This window comes from Dasypus novemcinctus, chromosome 8 (genome assembly GCF_030445035.2).
Source record: "Dasypus novemcinctus isolate mDasNov1 chromosome 8, mDasNov1.1.hap2, whole genome shotgun sequence".
NCBI classification, from domain to species: Eukaryota; Metazoa; Chordata; class Mammalia; order Cingulata; family Dasypodidae; genus Dasypus; species Dasypus novemcinctus.
Genome location: NC_080680.1, coordinates 32,838,677 through 32,865,832, shown reverse-complemented (window position 1 = coordinate 32,865,832; position 27,156 = coordinate 32,838,677). Strand labels below are relative to the sequence as shown.

General features: G+C 43.5%; 1 protein-coding gene across 6 annotated transcripts in view; it reads left to right on the top strand.

The window, feature by feature from the left end:
* Positions 1-27,156, top strand: part of PCSK5 (proprotein convertase subtilisin/kexin type 5) — a 434,041-nt gene that overhangs the window by 314,422 nt on the left and 92,463 nt on the right. For all 6 annotated transcript variants that reach the window (XM_058301654.2, XM_071216671.1, XM_058301655.2 and 3 more), the window contains exons 21-23: positions 13,412-13,514; positions 20,796-20,932; positions 25,962-26,168. In XM_058301654.2, the coding sequence (XP_058157637.1) occupies positions 13,412-13,514; positions 20,796-20,932; positions 25,962-26,168 (447 nt within the window). The remainder of the gene's footprint in view (positions 1-13,411; positions 13,515-20,795; positions 20,933-25,961; positions 26,169-27,156) is intronic.

Genomic DNA, 27,156 nt, shown 5'->3' with positions numbered 1-27,156 from the left:
CAGGGAAAGCTTCATAGAGAAGGCAACTTTGACTTGTAAAGAATGAGTAGAAGTTCGCTGGCAACAGAAAGGAGGGAATGGGTTGCAAATCAAATGGATAGTCTTAGCGGGAGAGTGCAGCCTGCTTAGAGAGTTAGAGGTCTCTGGGGAGTGTTGGTACCTAGGCCTATGCCTTAGTTGGTCCTCCCAGAAGCAGACCTTGAGCAAAGATGCAAGAGCAACAAGTTTATTTGACAGATGAAAGAGTTTGCCATTGGTAGAGTGGGAAAGTGAGATACAGGAGAGAAGCCGCCAATGAAGATTGGGTTATAAGCCAACTCCCAGTGAGGGCAACTGGAGTGCCATCCTGTGGGGAAACTCTGGACAATAGTCAAGAACACAGGCCCCAGCCTTCTCTTACTGGAGGGCCAGCAGAGCTGTGGTGTTCATACACCAAGTCTCCATCCCGCATTGGTTGAGAACAGCTCCTGGGTGTGTGTTAGTTCCCCGGCTCTCCCGCCATGCTGTGTGTGTGTGCCAGAGTAGCTTCCCTGGCATCGGAGAAAGCCTCACACAAACACAGGCAGATCCTCCCACCTGGAAACTGGTTTCTGCATACCCACATGGTAAGGCCAACAGATGGGGACAGGGCAGCAGAAATTTACCAGTTTTAAGGAGAGAAGCGGCGGATGAGGGGATTTAGGCAAGGGCCAAATGTTGAAGGCTCTTTTTTGTTAGTCTTTGGAGCCTTATTCTGAATTAATAGAGCAGCATTGGAAGATTTTACCATATTAAATCAAGATTTGGGATTTGATTCGCCCACATCAGTAGGATGTGACTCAAGGTTGACTCCCTGCCCCCTTGGTGGGCTATATAAACAGACCTTCACTCAAGAAGACGCACAGAAGAAGATACATGGAAGAAGAGAGAGAGAACTCAGTTTTGATATGGGGCCCCGGAGAGAGCTGACCCATTCGCCTGATACTTTGCAGCTGAAGAAACCAGAGCCCTGAGGAGCTGAGAAGGCCAGGAAAGAAACGAGCCCTCCAGCCTACAGCTGAGATCAGAAGGAGCTGGACCCACAGAGCCGGAAGAGGAAGAGGAAGGCTGAACACTTGCAGAGTTGGGCAACCATCTTCCTTCAACACATGGCAACAAACTTTGGTGAAAAAGTACCTCTATGGTACCTTGAGTTGGACTCTTTAGGGCCTTGTAACTGTTAGCTTCTACCCCAAATAAATACCCCTTTTAAAGTCAGCAGATTTCCGGTACGTCGCATCAGCACTTCTTTCGCTGACTAATACACCAAGCTATAAATGACATGGCCTCTGTCATCTCTGGATATCGTCTGCCTTTATTTTTCCTCCACATTTTTCCAAAATGGTTATTTTTCCCTTGACATAGTTGGAGAACAAACAAGACAAATTGGGTGATTTGGGGCAAATAGTATAAATGCAAATTACCAACCGCTTCATCTACAGAATGGGGGTCTCAAAAGTGAATATCAGGTTATTTGATAGTCAATTGAAGAAACTCTCCTGCAAGAGTCACACTTTTCAAAGCTCTAAAGAGAGAAGTCACGTCTCTTTCTCCTGATCACAAAATACATCAAATTCATCATCTTACCTTCCAAGGAACTTAGTCTCATTGGTACCAGAACACGCCTCACAGAAACCCCCAGGCACTGGGCTCCACGGCCACCAGGCCTTTAACCTGCTGCTGTCAGTTTGTCTTTAACTAAGGTTTGGCAGTTGATTGAAAAGCCGCTGACCTTGGGAACATCTTTTAGAACGGTGCAAAAACCAAGCAGCTGAAACCACTGTGATAAGAGCCTTTTGTAATGATCTACCATCCTGCTGCATGGGTTTATGCCTGAGTGCCTGCAGATGTCTGACTATTCTACCAAACAGTTATCTTGGCAGTAGGATATCCGTCTCCAGGTGATGATGGGTGATGATATTTCTTCCACCAGGTTGGTATCTAAACATAGAATGCTATCTGGCAGCAATGATTCCAGCTCCCACTTGTTTATGGCACAGCTCTAGGTGGAAGGGGCTGTGAACACCTGCACTACATTTCCCATCAATTTTCATTACAGGTGTGTCAGAGAGACAATACACCTGACACTGAGCAGGCCCAAGAAACAGCCACTGTCAAAATACTGCCTGTGTCATGTAAATAAATGTACAGAGTTATGTCAAGAGTTGCACTGTTTCAAAACATCTGCTAAGGGAGCAGGTGTGGCTCAAGTGGTTGAGCACCAGCTTCCCACATACAAGGTTCCAGGTTCAATTCCTGACCCTGATACCTCAAAGAGAAAAAAAAATTCTGCTAGAACTTCCTAACAGGCTTCCCTCACATTCTCAGGTCCTGTCAATGCATCATTTCTTTATTCACTCAACTTAAATTCATGGATTTGACTCTTTCATGCCTTGTACAGGTGGTCATCGTTTATCAATAATACTAGTAATGCTATTTAGTAAGCATTTATTATTTGCCAGGAGGACCCTGTGCCTTTAAATGCTTTATCAAATTTGGTTGTTACGACAACTTTATGCAATAGTTGCCGCTACGGAAATGTGTTAGAGAAGTTCAGTAGCTACCCCCACATCACACAGCTAGAAGGTGGCAGAGCTGGAATTTGGATCCAGGTTCCTCTGCCACTAACCTGTACGATATTCCCCTCCCATGAAGCATTAAACGCCTATCTTCCCCTCCTTTATGTAGCCTTTTGAAGTCTCCAAAGTGCCATCTCATGGGATATCATTTGATCCTCCAAAAAGACCAGCGAAGTAGGCAGGACACGTACTGCCTCATTTTCACTGCAGTGAATAAGACTCACAGAGTTTAACTGACTCGCTCAAAGCTACCTGCCTGAGCCTCAACCCAGATCTTCTGACTCTTTTCATCATTTCCATAAATATCATGCTTTATTCCTTCAAAGCTGCTATTTCTTCTTTTGAATGAACGCTGTATGAAATTTACTAGGCTATTCTGGCCTACCTCAAATAAATTTCTGACAGTCAGAGTTCTCCAAAAATGGAAGAGGGGGATAATGAGTTCTCCATCCCGTCCAGTGTTCATTCAAACATTGTGCAGTCACTGAGCTAAAAAAAAAAAAAGTCACCCCTGGGATGGGGGAGAAGGAGGCAGCTAGAATACACAAGCACTAAGGCCCACCTCTCCCCGAGATCCTAGGACTGCACTGGGGGGACCCACTCTGTCTTCACCATTCTCGTTGCAGTAGCTCCGCTTGCTCCTGCCTCACTGACAGCAGCAGCCTCCTAGCTGCCGCCCTGAACCTCCCCTTCTAATCCGCCCAGCCTCCCTTGGCCAGGGTGGTCTTACACCAAAGTTGTTCCTGTCATAGACCGTCCCTCCATCAAAATCTTCAAGAGCTCCCTTTGGCCAACCACGCCCATTTGATAGTCCTCTTTCTGATCTTACATGACCCATCTGCATCGTCTATCCAAACTCATTTTCCACTTTCCCCCAAATTCAGTTTCTGTTTCAGTCAACGCAACCATTCACTTGCTTCACAGAAACAACATACTAAAGAAAATAAAGCAAGTATGGGAAAAGCCTTCCATTCATGCAGAGAGGTCACGGAGACCCAGCAGTGAGCGAGCAATGGCTCATCCTCGGGCGGTACAATCAAGTCAGCTGAACTGAGAACCCTTTGATTCTGAACACTTGATTCCTCTTTGGCTTACGTTCTTGGTGTTTTGTGTGCTGATTCTGTCTTGTCCCATGAAGGGTGGACACTGTATCTTCTCCTCTTTCCTACACAACCCCAGAAAATTATAAGCAAGTGACAGTTATGGGTGGCATGATTGAGGAGTCTAGGATTGCATGTTTTGACCACCCTCTGTCCACATTGAGAGCATGTGCACACACACACATACCCAGTCCACCAATTAGTTGATTGACTTCCTGGCCTGGTGGAAGGTTCATGTCCTATGAAGTCAAATCGGCTTGGGATGAAATCCCATCTCCATTACTTTCTGGAAAAAGAGGAATAGAAAATCCTGGTTAAAAGAGCAGAGTTTGGAGTCCGAACTCCTGAGTTTAAGTCCCAGCGCTGCTACTATCTGGGTGGCTTTAATAAGTCATTTAATATCTCATCACCTCAACTTTCTCAACAGAAAAAATGAAGATTAAAAAATTTTTAAAAAAACAATGATACACATCCCCCATCCCCCCCACTGCACCCCTGCAAACAGGTTTATTTTAAGAACTAAGTGAGTTAATAGGAATAAAGCACTCAGAATAATTCCTAACAAATGATAATCTGAATAAGTTTTAGTTATTATTGCTAATTCAATGACTTTGGACATATTGCAAAGATTTCCTGAGCCAGAGTTTCCTGGTCTTTAAAATGGGAGTAATACCCATCTCCATTAACTGGCTCTGAGAATTAAATGTGGAATTATGGAGAAAGGCCCTAGCTTTCCCAGGAATGCTTCCCTTATCTTTAGCCCAAGGCCTGGCTTTATAACCCCCAAACAACACAACTACACTGCCCTTCTCCTGTCCCTGCTCTCATCAGCTGTTCTCCAAGTCTGCTGTTCATGCTACTAAAGCAATCTGGTCATTTTAATCCCATAGAAAATGTTGGCTTGTTAAAAAAAGAAACAAAAACACCATCTTTAGAAAATTACAACCTTAAATACACTAGACAACTGCATAAGGAAAATAAGGTTCAAGTTCTCCTAGCCCACAGGTGGCATTTCTACAGCCCATCCCTGCCCATTTTGGCAAACTCAATAGCAGAGAGAGGACAGAGAGGGCTTGGGGCCCCAGGCACATCACACCGTGTAAAATCTGGTTAAGATGAATATCAAGAGCAGCCTTGAAAGCAAAAAGGAGTCAAAGCAGGTCAGACAGCAGCCTGAGGGAGTTTGGGAAGGGGAGGAGGGCCTGACTCACCAGTTCAGCCTGTGGAGATCACAAAAACAGTTTCCAGCCCTAAAAGCTGAGCGGTGACTCGCTGCTTGGTGGGTGCAGACCTAAGCCATGGACGGGCTCTGCAGGCCCAAAGACCCCTAAAAGGAGGCCCAGAGTGGTCGGCTGTTCCCTAGAAATAATGCTGAAGGGACAGCCAGCGAACTAGTGCAGGAAGGTGCAGTGGCCTCTGGGGCAAGAGGATCAGGCCTAAGCCAGGCGAGCTGGCCTCCCTGAGGTACTGACCTGCCCGTCTGCCAGCCGGGTCAGCTCCCCGTCAGAGGGACCGAACCCTTCTCAAGACTCATGGAGGCTTCGTAGAGCTATGCTGTCTGTCTCCGGTGAATACATTTTTTGCAGGATCCTCTGTTCTCTGTGACTCTTCTGACTGGCTATACAGGGTAGATGAGTTCTCAGCTAAGACAGGAGTGACCCCACCATGGGGCCAAGAATCCCACTGACCTGGTGAAATTCTGCCAGAATCAGACAAAAGGAAGAAGCCTTGTGTATCCTGTCACAACTCACATTCCTCTCTTGGATTCACCCATTTCTGACAGACTTTCACCTCAGCAGTGTGAGGGGCACAGCCATGGCTCTGAATTTTCTTCCACAGCAGAGTTTGGGAAAAACTGGCTTTACTCTGCTACAGAGAGGCTGCCTCCAAGGGGCCGCTAATAATAAAAAATAACTTGTGTAGGTTGCATCTTACAGTTCAGTTGCCTTGAGAGGTCATTGTTCTCCAGCCACTAGGTTATTAATTTTAGTTGCCTCATTGCCACCCACCTTAGGCAGCCAGTACATTCTTTTAAGCCCCCTTAGGGTTGGTAGAAAAAGGACAATTTGGTATCCAGTCAGGTCTGGCTTTGAAGAATGTTTAGAAAGGGAACATTGTGATGCTTAAATTCCTCATTTGTCAGCTGACAACCCATACATACCCCCACAGGATTATAGGAGGTTTAATGAGAACACAAAAAGTACCCCATAATTATAGCTGACTTTTACCATCCACTGGGCTAGGTGCGTTAGATTTGTTTTCTCGTTTGATTCCCCCACATCCGATGAGGAAGGAATTGTTATCCTCATTTTACAAAACAGAACGTAACTTGATCGATGGCAGCAGGAGAGCAGTGCCAGAATCAAAGCCAGGTCAGTCTGACTCCAAAATCTGGGTACTCACCCAACACCCTATAGTGAACACACGAAACCACTTCCTGCCGTTGTGACACGCAGTGAGCACCTGGCAAGCTTGGGGTCTCCTCTTTATTTCCACTTGGGTTTTTTAAAGAGCACAGTCTGGACACTTCCAGTAAACACACAGCAGCCTGCTTCTCTAGCCTCTAGGGCCCCGATGAATTCTTGGTGCCGTGTACCATACAGACCTGTCACTATTCAAATCAACCCCTGTAGGCACGGAGCAGTGTCCACTGCCCACGGGAGAGGGGGCAGTGTTAAATGACCCAGGAAAAGACTGATGTGTCAATTAGGCAGCCAGGACCAGCTGCTCCTGGCTTGGAATGAAAATGCCTCTTCTTTTCCCGGGCCTTTCTTTGCTCTTGATTGACCTTTAGGCAGAAATGTCCTAGCACAGAAAGGCAGCACTAGAGGAAAGACTAGGTGAGCTGAGTGTGGGTGAAGAAAGAGGGAGGAGAAAGAGGGCACCTTGAGGGTGCTCCCTCCCCAGGGGCCCTGGAGAAGTGACAGCAGCCGTGCTAGGAAGGGTTGTGAGAGCAAGTTCACAAGCTGTTTAGGGAGGCTCTTTGGGTGGCTCTAGATCTGAGAGTGCCTGATAGCAAGCGTCATCCTTGTGCCTGGGTCTCAGGACGGAACATTTTGATCTTATTAAGCCCCTTGGGAAGGACTTCGGGCTTTAACTGATCAGCACGCTAGGACCCTTGTTGAAGTCAGAAGTGGCTGGAAAGCTCAATGGGCCACACTCCTGCTACTGTCACCTGCCAACTTCTCCAAAGTGAAAGGAAATGATTCGCTGCTGAGGGCTGGGTGGTACCCCCTCGCTGGGTTTATGGAAGCCCTACTCAGCACCCTGTCTCCCTCCTCTGGATCCCTGCCTGGCATCCCACCCAAGGGGAGCAGCCTTTGACAAGTTCTCAGCACTTTTGAGTCATGCACTTTCCCAGCAATGGTCTCCCAGATGTGACCTTTGTCAGGTAGGTTGCTAAGTGTTCCAAAAAGTAAACAGGTTATCCTCTCAAGTGATGGCCATTTGCTTCTGTCACCCTGTTTAAAACCCACGCACCCTCTCACCTCATCAGGTACTGTACAATTCCCCCATGAGAGCTGTCCCTCTGCAGCCACAGATGGTAGGAACATTTGGGATATAAAACCTCAAATCCTGAGGAGTAGGAGGACTGAGTAGCAAACCTGTGGCAGTTCTAGGCTCATTTACATAAATAGCAAAGACACCCTCTAAATAAAGAGGCGGTCAAGAAGTTTTACATACCTGAAGGGCAATGAATGGAAATCCATCTCCTGTCCTCAGCTTACAAGAAGCTTTCATGATTTTCCTCATCCACAGATTCAATTATATGCTTTGTAAATTTATTTTGTTTGCCTGCAGATAATAATCACATTCATGCCTTTTTCATGCCTATGGCTGGGCTTCCCACCAAGGGTACAGTGTCTTTTTTTCTTTTCTTTTTTGTTGTTTTGTTTTGTCTGGTTTTTTTGTTCTTTTATTCAGTCTTTTTTATTACTAGTATCCTCAAACTAGGACTTGGAGTGACTTTTCATTAACATAGAGTCAATACAAAAGTCTCCTAGTTGAGGAAATGTATTCTAGATTTTCATATAAATTGGGGAACAAAGAGAAGTTACTATAATTCTGCTTGTAAGCTATTTCTGTGGAGCTGGTTTATTTTGTTTTCAGATAGGAGTTAAGTAGTATAAAAATCCGTATCCAGGGCTCTAACCAATTTATTTTCGCCACTCAAAAAGTATTTTTTAATTCCTCTTAGGAGCCTACAGCCTAATAGCCAGAACAAACTTTGTAAGATCTCAGCTTACTTCAAAACTACAATTACCTTTTAATAAATGGTGACCATTTTATCAGAGAAAATAAATTCTTAGGGTACATTCAATCATTGAGTAAATCCGCTTTTTCAGCTTACCTGCTGCAAGTTCCTTTGTTTTCGCAGTGAATTCCTTTTTGATACCCTTACCTCACCGAGTGGTTAAGAGAAGTTTCACTTCTTTTTTTAAATAAAGCCGAGCCACTTAGAACACTAAAAAGGGAAATTAATCCAAACCAGCAAAGTACTGCAGATAATGCAGGGGCTCAGGATCAGCCACACCTAGGGTACAGCCAGCGCTGCCACTCATCAAGTTGAATTAATTTGTGTAAGACTTTTAATCTCTCTGAGTCTCAGTTTCTCATCTTTAAAAGGGGTTGTTGTCTGAATTCAACATTTCATAGAATAGCCATTATAATACGGGAGGTGTCGATGAATAGAAGCTGCATGATTGCTATTCCACCACGATATTCAAGTGTGGTGCCCAGGACTCCTTGTGAATACACGTTTTTAGTAGACTGAATGCTCTCTAGGCCCAAGCAATTGTGGAAGCGAAAAGGGTCAACTCTTAATTCCTTCCTCTTTGAACACTGTGCAGGCTGAAGGAGACCAGGCATTTGCATGTGTATTGGATCCAAAAGTTACGCCTTGCTGCAGGAGTGCCCACCCGTGGCAGGCAGCAGGGGACAGTGTAGCATTTCAGCGTATTTACAAAACCACACCAGTGATGCCAGGACCTGGGAGCCAAAAGGCAATTGGACCAGAAAGGATTAAGTCTTGTCAGTCAAAAAAGCCTGTGTGGGGAGGTCAAGTGCAAGTAGTTGACAGAGGATGGACTAGAGAAGTGGTGTCCCCCAAACCCTGTGGGCTAGAGCTACACAGCTCTCTCTAGCTGCCTGCCATGCACATGCTGCCTTCAGTGTCCTGAGGAAAATGGGAAACACAGCATTTTCCATCCTCCAGGTGATTCTCTTATCCCGGATTTTCTACCAGGATGTCTCTCGGGCCTCAATTCCACAAACCAGCTCCCCAAGATGGTTGACACTCTTTGGACCCATCCCAAAAGGCAATCCTAAGAGTTTGGAGGGATTAGAATTGAGTATTAGTCTGCCAAGGAACAAACTCATTGCGTAAACCTTGTAAGTAAAGATGTTATGGTCTCATTTGATGGTCTCTTATTTCAAGCCTCGCTATAAAAGTTCATGCTTAACAAGGCTTTAAAAATGGATGTATTTCATTAGTGTGTAATTAATTTAAAGTATTCCTGAGCATTTATTGTAGTTGGTGGAAATCAATAAATATATGGATTCCTTTTCATAAAAACTGTCTTCACACAGTGCTATCAAGTTGGAAACTAGGTATTGGCACCCTTCCAAAGAAATAGTATTATTTGATTAGCTCTTGTGGTTAGAGTTATCCAGTACAGTCATACTCTAAGATTTCTGGCATCTCTATGATAAGGCACATAAATAGGACTCACAGAGGTCTACAGATAATTTAGCACCCCATGGTTGATCTCTGAAATAGCCACATCAAAAACCACAAGGCTGATTTCTCCTCAAATGTTCTACCTAATACCTCCATCACTAATTATCCTTGCAAAAAGTAGTTTTAAACTCACATCAGAGTCAATTTACTTATATTTATTAACTTATTTAGTTTATATATTTATTTGTTTAAACTCAACTACAAATATGACTCTAGGCAAACATTGAAATATTTTGAGGTACAAAAGAAAGAATACTATTTCTTCAGAAGAAATGAAGCTCTTTTGACACCCCCAAAAATACTAGTATGTGAGTAGCAATCATATTTAGTTACAGTGGATGACCTAATAAATGCTCACCTATTTTGGATATTTTATAACGTTTATCTTGGACTGGTTGACACAAGCACATTCTACAACATTATCTAGAAGCAGAATAGGACACTTGCACATTTTTTTAAACTGTTTCTTCAACTTTTGAGTCCCCATTCCTCCAATGCTTCTGACTTTTATCATGTCCTTTCAACTGGGCTTGATAAATTATAGGATGACATGAGGAAGGAAATACTAGGCAGATGAAATACTTTTGATCGGAGGGGAAAGATAATTTGGACATGATAATAATGGATGAAGATACTAGAAAGAAGAGCTTGTAAGGCAAGGTGGAAGACAAAATATTGGCCCCTGAAGTCTCTGCTAAAAGTAACTTTTTGTAAAAAGAACTTTGTATATTGTGCCTGTCATAAACATTCAGTTCCGTTGTGCAATGAAGATAGATGACAAGAATTTGCTGCTCCATACTCCAACAACCAAAAAAAAACAAAAAACAAAAAGCAACTTCACCAAGTCCCTGGAATCTGGCTTCTTCAGTTCCAAATGTCAGTGGAAAACTTGTGCCTGTGAGGGCTGGGGGCAATTGTTATGTAACTAATTGGACATCTACATAAATATGGAAATCAGGCAGGTTCCCTCCTTCTCATCTGTTCTGAAGCCAGAGTTTGCTCTAAAGTTAATAAGTGTGCAGACTCAAGAGAGATGCATGGTTTAGCTGCCCTACACTGACTATCTTACATAAACCTCAAGGTTATGAAGTTTACTCCATTGTGTGTCCAAATGGTAGGAAGAAAAACACAAATTTTAAGAGTCACTAATCAGAGATGGAAAGAAAAGACACAGCCCAGTGGCTGATAGAGTGATTTTTTGGGTTAGGGGAAAACTGAGCTTGTTTGTAGTTTGTAGTCTTTAATTAATTTATCTATTTATTTTTAAAGATTTATTTATTTATTTCTCTCCCCTCCCCCCCACCCCAGTTGTCTGTTCTCTGTGTCTATTTGCTACGTCTTCTTTGTCTGCTTCTGTTGTTGTTAGCGGCACAGGAATCTGTGTTTCTTTTTGTTGCGTCATCTTGTTGTGTCAGCTCTCCATGTGTGCGGCACCATTCCTGGGCAGGCTGCACTTTCTTTCACACTGGGCGGCTCTCCTTGCGGGGTGCACTCCTTGCGCATGGGGCTCCCCTACACGGGGGGGGCACCCCTGCATGGCACGGCACTCCTTGCATGCATCAGCACTGCGCATGGGCCAGCTCCACACTGGTCAGGGAGGCCCAGGGTTTGAACCGTGGACCTCCCATATGGTAGACGGACGCCCTAACCACTGGGCCAAGTCCGCCTCCTGTAGTTTAGACCACCCAAGGAAGTAGAAGGTCTCTGGCTGCATCTGGATTGTAACTATCTCTTTCAAGTCATTCTTCTCAAAAACCTTTTCAACCCCAAGAGCAGTGTTTCCAGCTTATTAATCTGTTTGTCTTTAGATTTCACTAAGTATCTGCCACATAGATGCTCCAAAAATATCCAGAGAATGAATGAATGGAAAAGCTATGCTCTCTATGAGCCCACATTTCTCTGGAATATATTTTGTTCGGATATTGAAGCCTCTGGGACCCTCCCCATTCCTGTTCCACTCAGCATAAATCTTTTGAAAGATACAGAGTTCTCACCTGACTCTGTAAACACAGATTATTGACATTGGCCATGTAGACAAGACCTACTTCTTCCTATAGGTCTGCCCGGGTACCTCTGCTCTTAGGCTTGCTGGTCTCTAGACTGATAATTGTATCACCCAATTGGGTGTGGCTCCTAGGACAAAAGTGGGAGGGATTACAATAAGGACAGTAAGTAAGAGGTGGAGCAGCAGAGCCTGAACAAATACAAAGATGGTTGTAAAAATATGACATCTCTGTTAAGTGAGACAGTCCCAACTTGAAATCACGATCCTACTAGATGGATGCCCTGGCTGTTTTCTGCCTTGGGAGCACCAAGACTGCAACTAATCCATTGAACACCTTCATGTAAATTAGTAAAAGTTTCCCCATACCCCGGGCAGATGTGACCAACACCAGAGAACATGGCTTGAGGAGAAAAGCATGGATTGGATTTCATCCTCCACTTGACCCTGTGGGCAGGTACCTTGTGCAGTGAACAACCTGTACTTTGGCAGGTTTCATCCCTGCTGGTTGCGCCCTCCCTGCAGAATCACTCTTGAGCTAAGAACCATAATCCCATTCTACAAGTTACACATCAGATCCCTGGTCCAGCCTGTACCTTGGTAACAGTTAAATGACATGGAAAAGCAGGGTCCAGGATTTCAGGTGTGCAACTAGTAGATAACTGGCATCATGCTGAACACATACTTTTTCCCTTCTATTTGCAAAACTAATAGGATAACTCTACATGAAAGACTTTTTCTGCCTTGTAAGGGCAAACTGTAGCTGCGCCTTCATTTTCATCTTTGTGGTTTAGTACTAGCAGGTGGACGACTGATTCATATACGGTTTACCTTATGCAGCTCTATCGGTGCATTAAAGCTGTGGGAAAAGGCAGGGGGGTGGGCTTCCCTCCATCCCTCCTCATTGGTCAAATCTATGTTTCCAGGGCTTTTTTCAATGAAACTACAATATCAGGCAGTGAAACTTAGAGTTTCAGTAATCCCATTTGATTAAACTATGGGCAAATCCTGCTGCCTCACCATGCCAGCTGGATCTCAGATGGACAATTCTCAAACATACTTGTAGAGTTGTGGGAGTGGGGATAGAGGGGAGTTGAGTAAAGATTGTGTCTATGATTGCTGAAAACTGAAGCTATATTTTTCTGAACACGATCAATTTCTGAACTAGAAAAAGGAACTCTTTGGATCAGACAATGAATGGCAGGGGAGGATGAATATGGTATAGGTAAAAGATTGAATTCAGTGAGTAGAGACCCATCTTTGGATTATTATCTTCAATGAGTTTGGCCTCTCTACCACCCTCTCTGTGGGAATAATTCCTTAAATGTTCATAAGAACTTTGTGAGGCTGGGCTTGCTTCTGTGGAAAGGCCTCATATGTGTTTTTCCTTGGGAAAGAAAAACTTTCCAATTAAAGGAAGAATGCTCTGGCTATCTCCTCATTGTTACTCTTTCAGGGTGAGATGTAGCTCACATCTGCCACTTGTCAGGCAAGACTCGACTCCCATTCTTAACCAATAACCACAATCTCCCTCCAGACTCATGGGGCAAAATCAGGGTGGATCCTGCTTGTTATTTGCCTTGAACCATGATTATAAGCTGGGCCTGTGAGGGCCAAGAGGCTTCAATATTTAACTGGGGCATCAGTAGGAGTTCAGGGAAGGGATCCTGGGAGAAACCCCCTTGGCTTCTTCCTACTTATAAAATCTGTAACACATGTTGACTTGATCCAAAATTATGTCATTGACTTAAAACTTCTTGAGGTTCCAACTTCTGGGGCCCCTGGGAGAGGAAAAGTTGTTATTATAAGGTCAGGATTTAAGGCTGGCGGCTGAAGCCAGTCAGAATCTCTGTTCTGTGCTGTCCCTATGGCTTTCAGGCAGCTACGGAGAGATCTGGCTGCTCTCAGACTGACAGCTCAGGTCACGTTGCCGTGTAGACAAGGAGTAAACAATTAGATTTTTTCCCCCCAGGAGAATACATCGACGAGCATGGCCGTTGCCAGATCTGCGAAGCCTCGTGTGCCAAGTGCCGGGGGCCAACCCGGGAAGACTGCACTGGCTGCCCCGTCACAAGGTGAGTGACCTCTTGTGTCTGCTGGTGGCTGGGAATACATGGTCACTGCAAGGGCAGGTTGCAGAGAGGCACTGGGCAGGCTGAACCTGCAGGAAAAGGTCCCAAACTCCTCACAACACAGAAACCCTCCTTGACCTGGCCATGGCCCACCGCTGTAGCCCCTTCTCCTGAGATATGCGGTACCCATTTCAGGAACCAGTTCCCTGGTCATTAGGGACTTCCTTGTCGATGAAGATGGTGACTTTGATGCCACTTTTGATGCCTGGAAGTTCATTCCTGTCTGCACACCCATTCCTCAACCATCACTTCCATCTACTGGTCAAAATCCACTCATATTTCTAGCATTAGTTCAAGGGGGAACTGTGCTACGAAGCTATCTCTGACTTCTTCCTGCAAAATTAACATCGCCACCTGTTTGCTCCACTATGGTCTATATAAGGATCCATAAAAAGTACTTGGAATATTTTAAGATGTTGTTCATTAAAAATCTGTCTTTTCGTTAAACTGTAAATCCCTCGAGACACTCATCTCTGTATCTCCAGTAAGTGCCACAGTACTACGAAGAGAGTAGGCCCTCAATAGATGTTTTTTATGTTTTCTTTTATTCCCACCCCCTTGTGGCTTGCTTGCTGTCTGCTGTCTGTGTCCATTCACTGTGTGTTCTTCTGTGTCTGTATTTATTTTTATTAATTTCCCGCCCCTCACCTTGCAGCTTGCTTGTTGTCTGCTCTCTGTGTCCATTCCTTGCATGCTCTTCTGTGTTTTTGCTTGTCTCCCCTTTTTGCTGCCTCACCTTGCTGAGTCGGCTCTCCATGGCATTTGCGGGTCGGCGGCACCCCATGGCGCTTGCAGGCCAGTGGCACCCCGCAACATGTGGGCAAGCCCACCCCCAAAAAGAGGCCCCAGCGAGTGAACCCAGGGCCTCCCACATGGTAGAAGGGAGCCCAGCTGACCGAGCCACAGCCGCTTCCCTCAATAGCTGTTTGATAATTGAATGAATGAAGGAATAATAAGTACCTAAAGAGCATAAGCATCAATGTGAATACACTGGAAATATCTGATGAAGAGAATTGGGGGCCTGTTAAATTTTTAGTCAATGCTCTTCTGACCCTAGCACTCAATATTTATCAGCTTCCTGAGTGTTTGAATGCTCTACTGCACTAAACGTGTAGAAAGCAGGGTCTCTTCCCAGAACAATAGGACAGGACCACTCCAGTGGCCAGTGCTTTGCATCTCTATGCTAGACTTTAACTCTGCTTTGCACAATCATCATATAGTCTAATTCTTCTTCGGACTGTGATGGCTTTGAGAATAGGAACTGTGGTGTATTTATCCCTTTATTCTCTATAGTGCTCAACACTTTGTAATAATTCAATAAACACAAATTTATTGTCTCCCAGTTCTGGAGGCTAGACGTCTGAGGTCTGTAGGGGAGAAACCCTCCTTCCCCTTCTGGGTTCTGGTGGTTTGCTGGCAATCCTTGGGCTTCAGTCTCTGCTTCATCATCACATGCCCTCTCCCCTGTGTCTGACTGTGTTTTCCAGTTCTCCTCTTCTTATAAGAACAGCAGTCATATTTGATTAGCACCTACCCTAATCCAATTTGGCCTCATCTTAGCTAGTAACATCTTCAAAGACCTATTTCCAAATAAGGTTACATACACAGGGCTGTGAGTTAAGAACTGGGCACCTCTTTTGGGGGGACACAATTCAACCCACAACAGCATGTTTTACTGAACTTAAAAAAGTGTGTAATCAGTACCATGGGCTTGGCTCTCCAGATAACTCACTCAGAAAGAGGGAGGGAGGAGGTTATAAAAAGTACTGCCTTAAGAATTCTCAATGATAACTGTGATAACATTTTCCAAGCATCTCTCTAAGATATCTATACCTCTGAATATTAAATTGGCTTTAAAGAGCTTCAGGATATACTATAAGATACAGACAGTATACTAAAAATGAGGTCCAATTTCTCCTCTGATTCCCCACCTTACCAATAGTCAAATCCCATTGCATATTGTAGACATCCTTTAAACTAGGGAACCAGTTTGGCATTTATTTGGTAAAGCAGCTATCACCATCCAGTACACAATGTAGGAGTCATAGTTATCTCAGGCTCATAGGAAATGAGAAAACAATTTTATCTCATTTAAACCATTTTTAAAAGTCTAAGTCCACCTGTATAAGAAGATCAGAGTACACCTGCTCAGTCATCTTGGCAGCTCAGTTCCATTTATTCATTTAATTAATCCAGGCTCTATCATTTGAAGAAAGGAAAGCATTTGTAAAGATCTTGAATGAATGTCTCCTCTTAAGAAAATTTCATTTCCTGGGAATCATTTTCTTCTCATCTCTCTGAGTGCTCCCTTTCTCTTTCTCCATTTCTCTTCCTTTATGTCCATTACTTGCAAACATGTCCAAGACAGAGTGTCATATCATGTCAGTGAATGACCCAATTTCTTTTCTTTTCTGAATTTTCCATGAAAGAGGTTATGAGGATGAAGACAAAGAAACTACATGGAAACACCGTGAGGGTGACTCCTTTGTTCTTGCAAGGGCAGAAAATATGCAACACTTTCCTTCAATAGAACTAGGTCTGTTCAAGACAAGTCACCAGAACAGGTTCTATGCCCAGCCTTGAGTTAAGTGCGGGTTCAGTGAGCTTTTTAGGACACACTCCTGACAAACAATAGCGGGGAAGCATCCACGCCCTAGGCCTGAAGCAGAAGCGGGAACCCTGGGGAAGACTGATGGAAACTGGGGCTGCAGAGGAGGCAGCTGCTCCAGAACCCAGACCAGGGCAGAGTTGGGTGAGGAGCTAATCCCCCTACCTCTCTCTCCTCCACCCTTGGCTCTGCTGGTGTTTCCCGTTGTCTGAATTCCTCTGGAGGCCAACGGGAAATACTACTTACAAGGGCGAGTGAGTGAGCTTGGGAATACTGTTAATAGTGGGCATGCTTGCAGGACACAGGAGAACAGAGTATGGCAGAAAGTGGACCTGGGGTTGGGCTGAGGGATGGGGCACAATCAGAATAAGGAGGGTATTTGGTCTCTCTGAGTTTCTTCCTTTCTTAAATGTTTCAATATCTCCTGTCCTGGTAGAAAGAAACTATTATTGGGAGAGGGATGTTAATATTTAACTTGTCAGTTTTCTTCAGAATGATATAGGAGGGAGTTAAATTCATGGGAGGGGGGCACTATAGATGAAACAAGACTGGCCATGCATTGATCATTGAATCTGGTTGAATACATGAGAGGGATGTTGTACTCTTTTGTTTACTTTTACTTGTGTTTAAGTTTTCCCATAATAAAAATTAAAAGATAAAAGCATTTAACCCTGATGTTGCTTATAGGAAACAAAAAAATTTGAAAGTCCTCTCTTCATCTTATTATTTTCCCTTTAAATTTCTATAAAACCTCAGGTTTCGCTCCTTACAAACGATTGAAAACTTGGAGGAAAGAAATGCCCCTTTGACCCTGCTGTTGCACCCGCATAGTTCTGCAGTGCAAGGTCCTCACTGCCCAAACTAACCAAGCCCAGTTCTGAAGGGGTTGCAGAGTCTGGTGAATTAGTTAAAAGCATTTAAAAGCTACCTCTGTTCTTCCCCACCCTCAAATGTTTCCTTTGATCTGCTTCACTGAGTTCAGGAAAAAAGACATTTTGCCAGATTTCATTCTGTTAAAGCATTGGAGCACCAAGAAACCATGTTTAGTGCCCTTGTTCTGGCTTCAGTTAGGCCAAGGCAGCAATTAGCACAGAGAACCAGCAAAGCCGGACTTGCCATTTGTACCCTTCACATCTCCCCTCACACAACCTGGGGGCTTCTGGCGATATTGAGGGCATCATCTCTGCTTGGCTTTTCAGCCCTTGGCTCCTTTGAGCCTTGCTGGACCTGGAATGACGCACTGTCACTCGGTGCTGAAAAGGTCAAGGGCATGTATAATTTGGTGGAACTTCTTCCTCTGTAGAGATTAACTTGCCTGAGTGTCTCAGGAATTCACAACATCTTGAGATGGCTTTAAAGAAAATTTTCATCGGTCCCATGGAGCCCAGAGCAAGGCAGCTATTCTCTTCCATTAGGGAAGATTTATTGGTGACTATGGAAAACTGGCGATTTGAAAAGGTGCTTCTCCTCAAGTCCCTTAGCAATGGTACTTGAGGAGGATGGAGAATACAGAGCAAGTAATGTAATTCAATGCCTTTAGTTAAGCATGATTACTTTTCCTATCTTTTGTTCTTTAGAAAGACTCAAGTTCTCACAGCAATGGGGGTATCACCTTTTCTTGGGATAGGGGGTGCTGGTTTAAAGTATAATTAATGTGCTTGATACCTCCTTAAAAATCAAGCATTTGAGTCAAAAAGACAGCCCCTTTCCTATATAAATAGGAAAGAATTATACTGTCTGCTCCCCCCCTCCTGTTTCTGTATAGTTTTACATTGTTCCGACTAAGAATATTAAATCTCTCCCAAAAGAAATTATTTTCCCCCTTGACCAATCTTTTCCTATAAAGAATAAAATGATGATGTATTGTGCAACCTTTTCTCAACTCAACGTAGACCCCAGAATAAACATGCCCCATTCTTCTTTTGAGCACAGCATCAGAGAGCTTCCTTGTTTAAAAGCCTCAGAAAGCTCTTAGGCAGTTTTTCTTATAGAGTCGTGTCTTAGTGTGTGAGGGCAGCTATAACAAACACCACAGACCAGTCAGTTTAACAACAGGAATTTATTGTCTCACAGTTTTGGAGGCTAGAAGCACAACATAAAGGTGTCAAGGATCGTGTTTTCTCTAAAGTTCTTAGCATTCTGGTGGTAGCTAGCCAGCAATCCATAACTCAGTTCCTGCCTCTGTCACATGGCCATCTGGCTCTTTCTGTCCCCTCCTCACTTGTCTGTGTCCCTAACTGGATTTCCTCTCCTTGTAAGAATTCTAGTCATATTAGAGTTAGGCTCACCCTGATTCAGTTTGAGCTCACCTTAACTAATAGGATCGTCAAAGATCCTATTTAAAAATAAGTTCACATCCCCAGGACCAGGGATTCAGACTTCAACATGTCCTTGTAGGGGACAGGGTCCAATCCATAACAGGAGGATGTTTTTTAACTAGTCACATCCAAATTATTCCTTGAAATATCTTCCATTTCAGAAACCAGAGCCAGTCTGGGAATGGGATAATGGCCATTGGCATTTGTTCTCAAAATCTGGGCTGGGTGACTGTATGTGAGGGTGCCTGGTATCTGCTTGGCTGAGGACAAGCGAGTGAGCGTGACCATCCATTCAGGGTCCTACAGTGGACCAAAAGGATTGTTCCCTCCAGGGTTGCAGTCACAAGACCAGACACGGGGGGCTGAGAGTCCAAGAACTGGAGGGGTCCTCTGCTTTAATCCCATTTGTTTCCTCACAGATGCAAATTACACACTTTCAGGATGTGGGGGACTAGACTGGAGAATGCAAACCACACAGTATTTATGAAGCCTTGTCCCCCCATACGCCGAATTTCCTCCAAACCTGAGTTTGACCTGGCCAGCCCCAATTCAGGGGTTTAGACAAACCAGTGCGACTCCAGGAACAAGTTGCTGCTCATGGTCTACACCTGGCCTTTCATGTAGTAGCCAACCTGAGTGGTGAAGGTTAGAGAGAGAGGAGCCCTCTGCCATGTGTTCCATTAACCTCACAACCAAACCACTATTCAAGAGCTACCACTCCAAGGAAACTCAAAGAAACACCAATTTGCAATCACCTCTGTATCACTTAGGAATCTTTTAGCAAATATCCAGTAATCCAAACTATCAGTGTGCGGAAGGTAGGACAGCAGTTTGCAAAGCTGCCTGCCCCTCTCCAGTCTGCGCCTCAGACCAGCAGCCTCAGCAGCACCCAGAAACTTGTCAGAAATTTAAGTTTTCACCTCTCTCCCCAAAAGCTACTGAATGAGAAACTCTGGGGACAGAGCCCCCCAGCTCACTTCATTTACTCACATTACCTGTCTGATTCCTGAAGTTGATGAACATTTTGCATTTCCCTGAACAGAATTCCTGGATATGATTCATTTAACCACCTTTGCTCTTGTGATTACTTTGCAAGGAAAAGAGAAGCAAAACTATGGAAATATTAACAGTGATTTTTTTGCACATATTATGTGTATATAAAACCAAATATTTTGGAAGTCCAGAGGCTAACTAATTTGCAGTGCCCTTGTAAGTGTTGGTCAGAAAATGGGGGACTGCAGTACCCCATACATCAGGAAACATTTGCAAAAATGACACTCTGAGTTCATTGATTATCTACAGCTTGCATAGGCCAAGTTTATAAGCAGCACCTTAGCTACAGGATGGCTAGTACTTTGCTCTACCCTGGGAGCAGCTGCAAAATTAGCATTTCCCTTGCAAAGTATTAACATGGTAAAAACTAAAGGAAAAAGATTTTTTCCAAGACCTGTGGATTCAGAGGCCTGGTTAGTATCTTGAGAGTTCAGGGAAGCAGACTTTGGCCCAATGGATAGGGCATCCACCTACTATATGGGAGGTCCACAGTTCAAACCCCGGGCCTCCTTTACCCATGTGGGGCTGGCCTACATGCAGTGCTGAGGTGCGCAAGGAGTGCCAAGCCATGCAGGAGTGCCGGGCCATGCAGGGGTGTCCCCCACATAGGGGAGCCACACGTGTAAGAAGTGCGCCCTGTAAGGAGAGCCACCCAGCGCGAAAGAAAGTGCAACCTGTCCAGGAATGGCGCTGCACACATGGAGAGCTGATGCAGCAAGATGACTCAACAAAAAGAAACACAGACTCCCAGTGCCACTGATAAGGATAGAAGCGGTCACGGAAGAATATACAGCGAATGGACACAGAGAGCAGACAACCGGGAGGGGGACGGTTGGGGAAAAGGGGAGAGAAATAAATAAAAATAAATAAATCTTTAAAAAAAAAGTTCAGAGACTTCTGACTATTGGCTGGGGTTGGCTGGGGCCTACAATATGGATTCAATCTCTGTGGGCACTGATTGGCTTATTTGGAAATTAAGTCAGGTATTGCATCCTGTGATCACCCCTGCCAGTCTCTGGCATGTTTATTGTTGGGTCCAAACCTTGGTCCAGGGATAGGAAAGTGACTACTATTTCACATGCTCTACTGAAGATGGGTCCCAGGCATCCCCCTTGTTTTTAGAACAATGAAATCAAATCTGCAGCTAAATGTGAACTTCACATGCTGTGAAACTTAAGACCATTCCAGAAAGTCACCCATACAAACTCTAACTAAAGTCTGCCTCTCCTCTCCTTGCTGCTCTAGGATTTTTGATGATGGCCGCTGCGTTTTCAACTGTTCCTCACAGAAATTTGAATTCAAGAGCCAATGTCTTCCCTGTCACCACACCTGCCAGGAATGCCAAGGGAGTGAGCCTTCCAACTGTACCTCCTGTGGAGCAGGTGAGCAGATCTGGCCACTGGCTTGTTCTTCCTTGCCTCAAATCTCTTCTTTGACCAGTGGCCTTTATTTGGTTTGACTCAGAAGCTTTATCTCAGGGGTTAAGGTTAAACAGCTGCTCATAAGAGAGCATTTACAACCTTGAAGTTTCTGCTTGCTGTCAGGACAGGAAAACCTCATTCACATTAGTGTAGACACAGACTTACCTCTAAGCGAAGAGCTGTCTTTTTCCAGAGAAGTAGAAAGAGAGGGTATGGAAACATTAGGTCATTAATTCAGACATGAGGACAGAAAATAAAGCAAAGACCCATTGAGGAAATTAAGCCAGGAAATTAAGGAGGACACATTCAATCTTTAAGAGAATTATCATAATAGACGCTGTGTGAGGGGTTCCTCATACCTGAGCTATGCCACTTGGAAGTTGTCAGAGAACTGCAGGAACAAGGAAATCATCTCAAAACATAAATATGCCCCAACATTAACACCTCTAAAAGTTTTCTGCTCTCATTGGATTATATCCCATGGTCTCAGAGGTCCTCTGCAGTTTGACCCCTGACTCTTTTTCCAGGCTCATCTCATATGCCTGCTCTCCCTCTTTGACCTCCCCTGGCAAAATACTCTGGACCAGATTCTTAGTTCAGAAACCTTAATAATGCAGTACTAAAGAAGGATGGGTGGTTGGATTGAAGCAGGCTTTAATAAAAGGCTGACAATCCTCTAGCTGGGGAGCCCATCTACCCTATAAAGCTGCCCCATCAACTTGTAGAAAGTCTACCCCTGGTGTAATTGTAATCATGGAGGTTTAGGTATGGATCTCTTTGATAATGCACATCTCCAGGGAAGTTGTTGAAGATTCACTCTAAATTCTCTCCCAGATTTATCCCCTGCCCTACTGGATGCAAAGCTACTTTCATCTACTCATACAAGAGCTAAAGAAAGCAAAATTTTGAAGTAAACATCATAAAATGTATGCCTTTCACTCTTTATCCTTGCCAGCAGTCCCTTCCCCCATATGCCTTGACCTCATTCATGCCTCCTCTCCTCTCACAGGCATCTGAGGCCTTTTCTTTGGTCCACCTTCTCTTCTAAAAAATCAGCCACTGAGAAATGTTCAGTAATAGTTAGTTACCCTTCAGTTAGAATGAAAGCCAGTCTAAACTTTGGCATCACCTGTATTTTAGCTCTTGTCTCATATTATCATGTGAAATGTTTTGGTACCTCTTATGGATTGAATCATGTCCCCCACAAAGACATCATGTTGAATGAAAATAAATGAGACACAAAAGGACAAATACTATATGATCTCACTGATATGAAATCATTAGAATAAGCAAACTTATAGAGTCAGAATCTAGAATATAGGTTAGCAGGGGATGGGGTAGGAGTAGGAAATGGAAATTCAGGCTCAAAATGTACAGTTTCTATTTGGAATGATGGAAGCGTTTTGGTGATGGCAGCACACCATTGTGAATGTAATTAATAGCACTGAAACATATATCTGAATGTGATTAAAAGGGAAATGTTAGGGTGTATGGTAATAGAATAAACTTTTTTAAAAATTCATGAAACTGCACTATATATGCAGTGAACCCTAAGTTAAACCATGGATTACAGTTAATGGTACAATTATAAAAATGTGCTGTCATCAATTATAACAAATGTACCAGACCAATGTAAGGCGTTTATAATAGGGAGGCAATGGGATTCTTGTATTTTATACATTATTGTTCTGCAAACCTATAACTTCTCTAATAAATATTTTTAAAATTTTAAAAATGAGTCCTAACCCCTGTGGATGTGAACTCATTTGTAAAAAGGATCTTTGAAGAATCTATTAAGATGAAACCAGACTGAATCAGGGTGGGCCTTAACCCAATGCAACTGGAGTCCTTCTAAGCACAGGAAGTTTGGACATGGAAATAGTAGTGAGGAGGAGGCAGCAGGAGACAGATGGCCGTATGATGGGGGATTGAATTATGGATTGCTGGCAAGCCATCACCAAGACGCTGCAGACTTTGGAGAAAGCATGACCTGATTTGGGGCTTTCTAGTCTCCAAAATTGTGAGACAATAAATTTCTGTTATCTAATCCAACCAGTCTGTGGTGCTGTTATAGTAACCCTGGAAAACTAAGGCAGCACCTACCAGCAAACATCAGCCCTTTCTTGCTGGAATCAGCTTCCCCCCTACATATCATTACAATAATTTAATTTCTGAGACTCTGGGCAAGTAGCCAACATTTTATGCATGGTATTTAAATCTATGTGCTATCCAATTATCATCCATAACTAAGCAAGCTGGCATATTCAGACTATCAGATATATGACCAAATCTTGGCACAATCCTAGGACCAAACCTTTGGGGAAGCTGGCCATGGTCAAAGCATCTAAGTGACTTCCCTTAGCATGGTCCATGTATTTTAAGTGCCAAGGCCCTGAAAATCTCTGTCTTTTAAAACCAAATTATAATGCCGAAAGAGGTCCAAATAGTAAAATCATGTCTATACAATAAAAATAAAATAAAAACATTTTATCCAGTAGCTGAGTCCATCACCATTCATTTTTATTTTAAGATTGCTGAGACAGTTGGATATGTAGGAAAAATATGAATATTGTCAAATATCCATTCACTCCTTCATTTATTAAATCATTCAACAGATAATGTAGTGAGAGCTTACTATAAGCTAGGCTGTCCCCAAACCTCTGGATCCTGACTTGATATCATGAGAATGCCTTTGGGGTATACAACAGGCTTCTTCAAGGCTCTCTCTCATAACCCTCCTTATAGCTGAGAGATACAGAAGTTGGGACCCTCTGAAAAATGGAATCGTTCTGAGTAAGTTATGGTGGAAATGAGGTTTGCTCTTGTTTCACAAAGTAAATAAGAAGATCATAACTTGGGAGATTAACTCCATTGTGATCTCCTGAGATCCTAGGTTCTACTAGATCAGGATTTTATGCTCCACAACATTGATCTATGGTTGTAGAATTTCCAAATGTATATTACAGCCTCCCAAGTGCTCTACATCCCTTAGAGGATAACGTTTTTCTACATCTAACTTGGAGGCAGCAGGCATTTTTTTCCTACTGCCTCTCTAAAAACCTTCTTTATTTTCTTTGTCCCAAGGGAAACAGCGGGCTCCTGGAATGAAAACACATTAGAAAAGAAGCGGCTTAACAGCCCATAATCCAAGGGTGTAACTTCTAAATTATTTTTTGAGCCAGAGCTTTGATTAAATAAGAAACATTAGGTTAAATCATTTGTAAGTGCTGAGCTTACAGGTCAAAAACAGATGAAAATAAAATTTAAAATAAAACTTAAAGGTAGTTGAATACTGGGAAACGGATGTGACTCAACCAATTGGGCTCCTGTCTACCATATAGGAAGTCCAGGGTTCAATACCCAGGACCTCCTGGTGAGGGCAAGGTGGTTCATGTGGCAAGCTGGCCCACGCGGAGTGCCAGCCCATGCTGGAATGCCACCCCGTGCACAAGTGCCAACTGACGCTGAGACCTGGTACAGCAAGATGACACAACAAGAGACACAGAGGAAAGAAAATAAGAAGACACAGCAGAGCAGGGAGTTTAGGTGTCACGAGAGAGTAATCTCCTCTCTCCCACTCCGGAAGGTGCTAGAATTGGTTCCTGGAGCCACCTAATGAGAATACAAGTAGACACAGAAGAACACACAGTGAATGGACACAGAGAGCAGACAACGGGGGGCATGGAGGGAACGGGGGCAGGAATAAAACAAGTCTTTAAAAAAAAATAGTCGAATACCGCAATACCTAGTCTCATATTATACTGGCTTTCAGCTTCTGCACTTACCACAGGGAGCTGGTGCTATCTTTATCCACAGATCCAGCAGGCCTAAATCTTGAAGGTCAATGGTTCTTTATCTCCATGTGGCGTGTCACATGATGAGTGGACGCTAGACCTGATTGTTCTGGGTAAGGCAGATGTGCTAGTCTTCAGTGGCAGGGGCATTTGAGGGGCTCTGATTCTCCCCAGGACACAGCCAAAGAATACGATGACCTGAGCACACTCAGCACAAACACAAAGTCTAGAAGGGAGAGAGGAAGAGACATCTAGGCGCATCTGTGCTCATCCTGACATTTTTTTTTTCTTTTAATTTTTATTGTGGTAGCCTATGTACAACATAAAATTTCCATTTTAACCACTTTCAATATCCAATTCAGTGGTATTAATTACATTCACAATGTTGTGCTACCATTACCACTTTCATTACCAAAATGTATGTGTGTGTGTATTTTTTTTCTTTTTTTTTTTTTTTTTTTTTAATATTTGTAGCTGTTTGCCATCCTTTGTAAGTGATTAGAATTTCTTATTCCCTCCAGTAGCAGATTCCCATAGTCTGGGAATACTGCCTGATGATTCTTTCCTTGCAGTGTCCAGTGTTCACAGAAGTCAGGAACTCTCAGGAGTGCGTGTGAAGGATCATTCAGCTGCTCTTGGTCAAGTGCTTCAACAGGCTGTCATTATAGGAATTGGCAGCCGTGCAAAAATTCAGAACTTAGACGGTCAGCACAAGCACGCGAGTTTGATAACAGAATTCAAAATCATTTTAACAGGTTGCACTTTCATAAAAAGTGCCAATCATTAAGCACTTGTGTAATCCCATGGGATCTCTATTGCCCACAAGTCTGAGAGATGGCACAGATATCAAAAGGAGCTCAAAAAGTTAAACATAAGCTGAATTGTAGTTATTCACAGAGCATAATTCACAGATTTGCACTGACAGCCCAGAGTCTGGGCACTCCCCCGTCTAATACGGAAAGATGACCCCCTGCAAGGAAAACTTTTCACCTACAAGTATATATATATATTGCACTTTTCATTCCATCCACTCAATACTCCTGGTCCCCTAGGAGCAGAAGCATGCAATAGTATATATATACATATATATATATATATATATATATTTTTTTTTTCCCCAAATAATAAATTCTTATGTTTGCTTCATGGTTAAGTTTGGACATTTTTCCTCTTTTCGTTGCCCTCTAACTGTTCAGATGAGCACGGGCGAGAGCGCTTCCTGTTCCGGGACCAGTGCCTGAAGAGCTGCCCAGCGGGCTTCCACCCTGCAGAGGGAAACACCTGCCTCCCCTGCCCAGACAACTGTGAGCGCTGCCACAGGCCACGTGTCTGCACACGATGCAAGGACGGCTATGCCATAGTGCCCACTAATCATACCTGCCAGAAGCTAGAATGCGGACAAGGTAAGGCTGCTCTGAGGCCACAGCCCTGTACAAGGAGCCTGACTGAGGAGCCGTGGGCCTGAATGTTTCAGAGACTTGAAGTGACTTCCTGGTTTTAATGTCAGCACCTGGGATGACCCTGGGTGATTCCATATGCCAAATGGGGACAGCAACCATTGCCCCTATCTCTTCTCCCACACACCCTTTCTCTGGGTTTCCCAACACCAACCACAGGAACACAGCTAAGCATGGAGAAAGTGACATGGAGTGAGGGTTTTGTAGGGAAGAGAGAAAAATTAGATTAGACTCCAGAAGTACTGGTTCACAGTTTTCTCCTCCCCATTTACTAGATATGAGACTGGACAAAATTAACCTAATTTTTCCATGGCTTAGTCTCTTAATTTGTGAAAGGCAATAAGACAGAGCTGCTACGAGAGGCAAATGAGAATCACCCCACTTAAAAGTACTGAAAATACAAAAATGTTCTATAAATCATATACTATTGTTATTGCTCAACTTGTTATCTTTTTATGGGAAAAAAAGGAGGTTAAAAAACACTTACTGTTTTTGTTTTCCTCCAAGTATGCAGCATACTATTCATCTGCTTTCTTTTAAGAATTATGCCTGGTCTGGAATTAAAGAGAGCTCCAAGACATTTTAAGAATAATTTAAAACATTCATTTTTTTCCCCCTCTTAATGTTTATGAACATTGTATAGGATTTAAAACAAGCAACAGAAAGGGTTTAGGAAGATAGATGAAAAAAAGAGAGAGACAGACCCTCTTCACTTACATAGAAAATTCCATTTTCCCAGAAGCAGGACTTCTTTCTCTAATAAATGAAATTTACCAGCTTGACTTCAAAACTAGTTGCCAGGCATATAGCCCAACCTGATTCTATTTGTACCCTATCAAGCAGACCCAATCTATTAAATTAATAGAGATAAAATGTGGGTGACATATATATCCTCATAGAATGACTTTGGGCTTCTTAATTGCTCTGTGATATA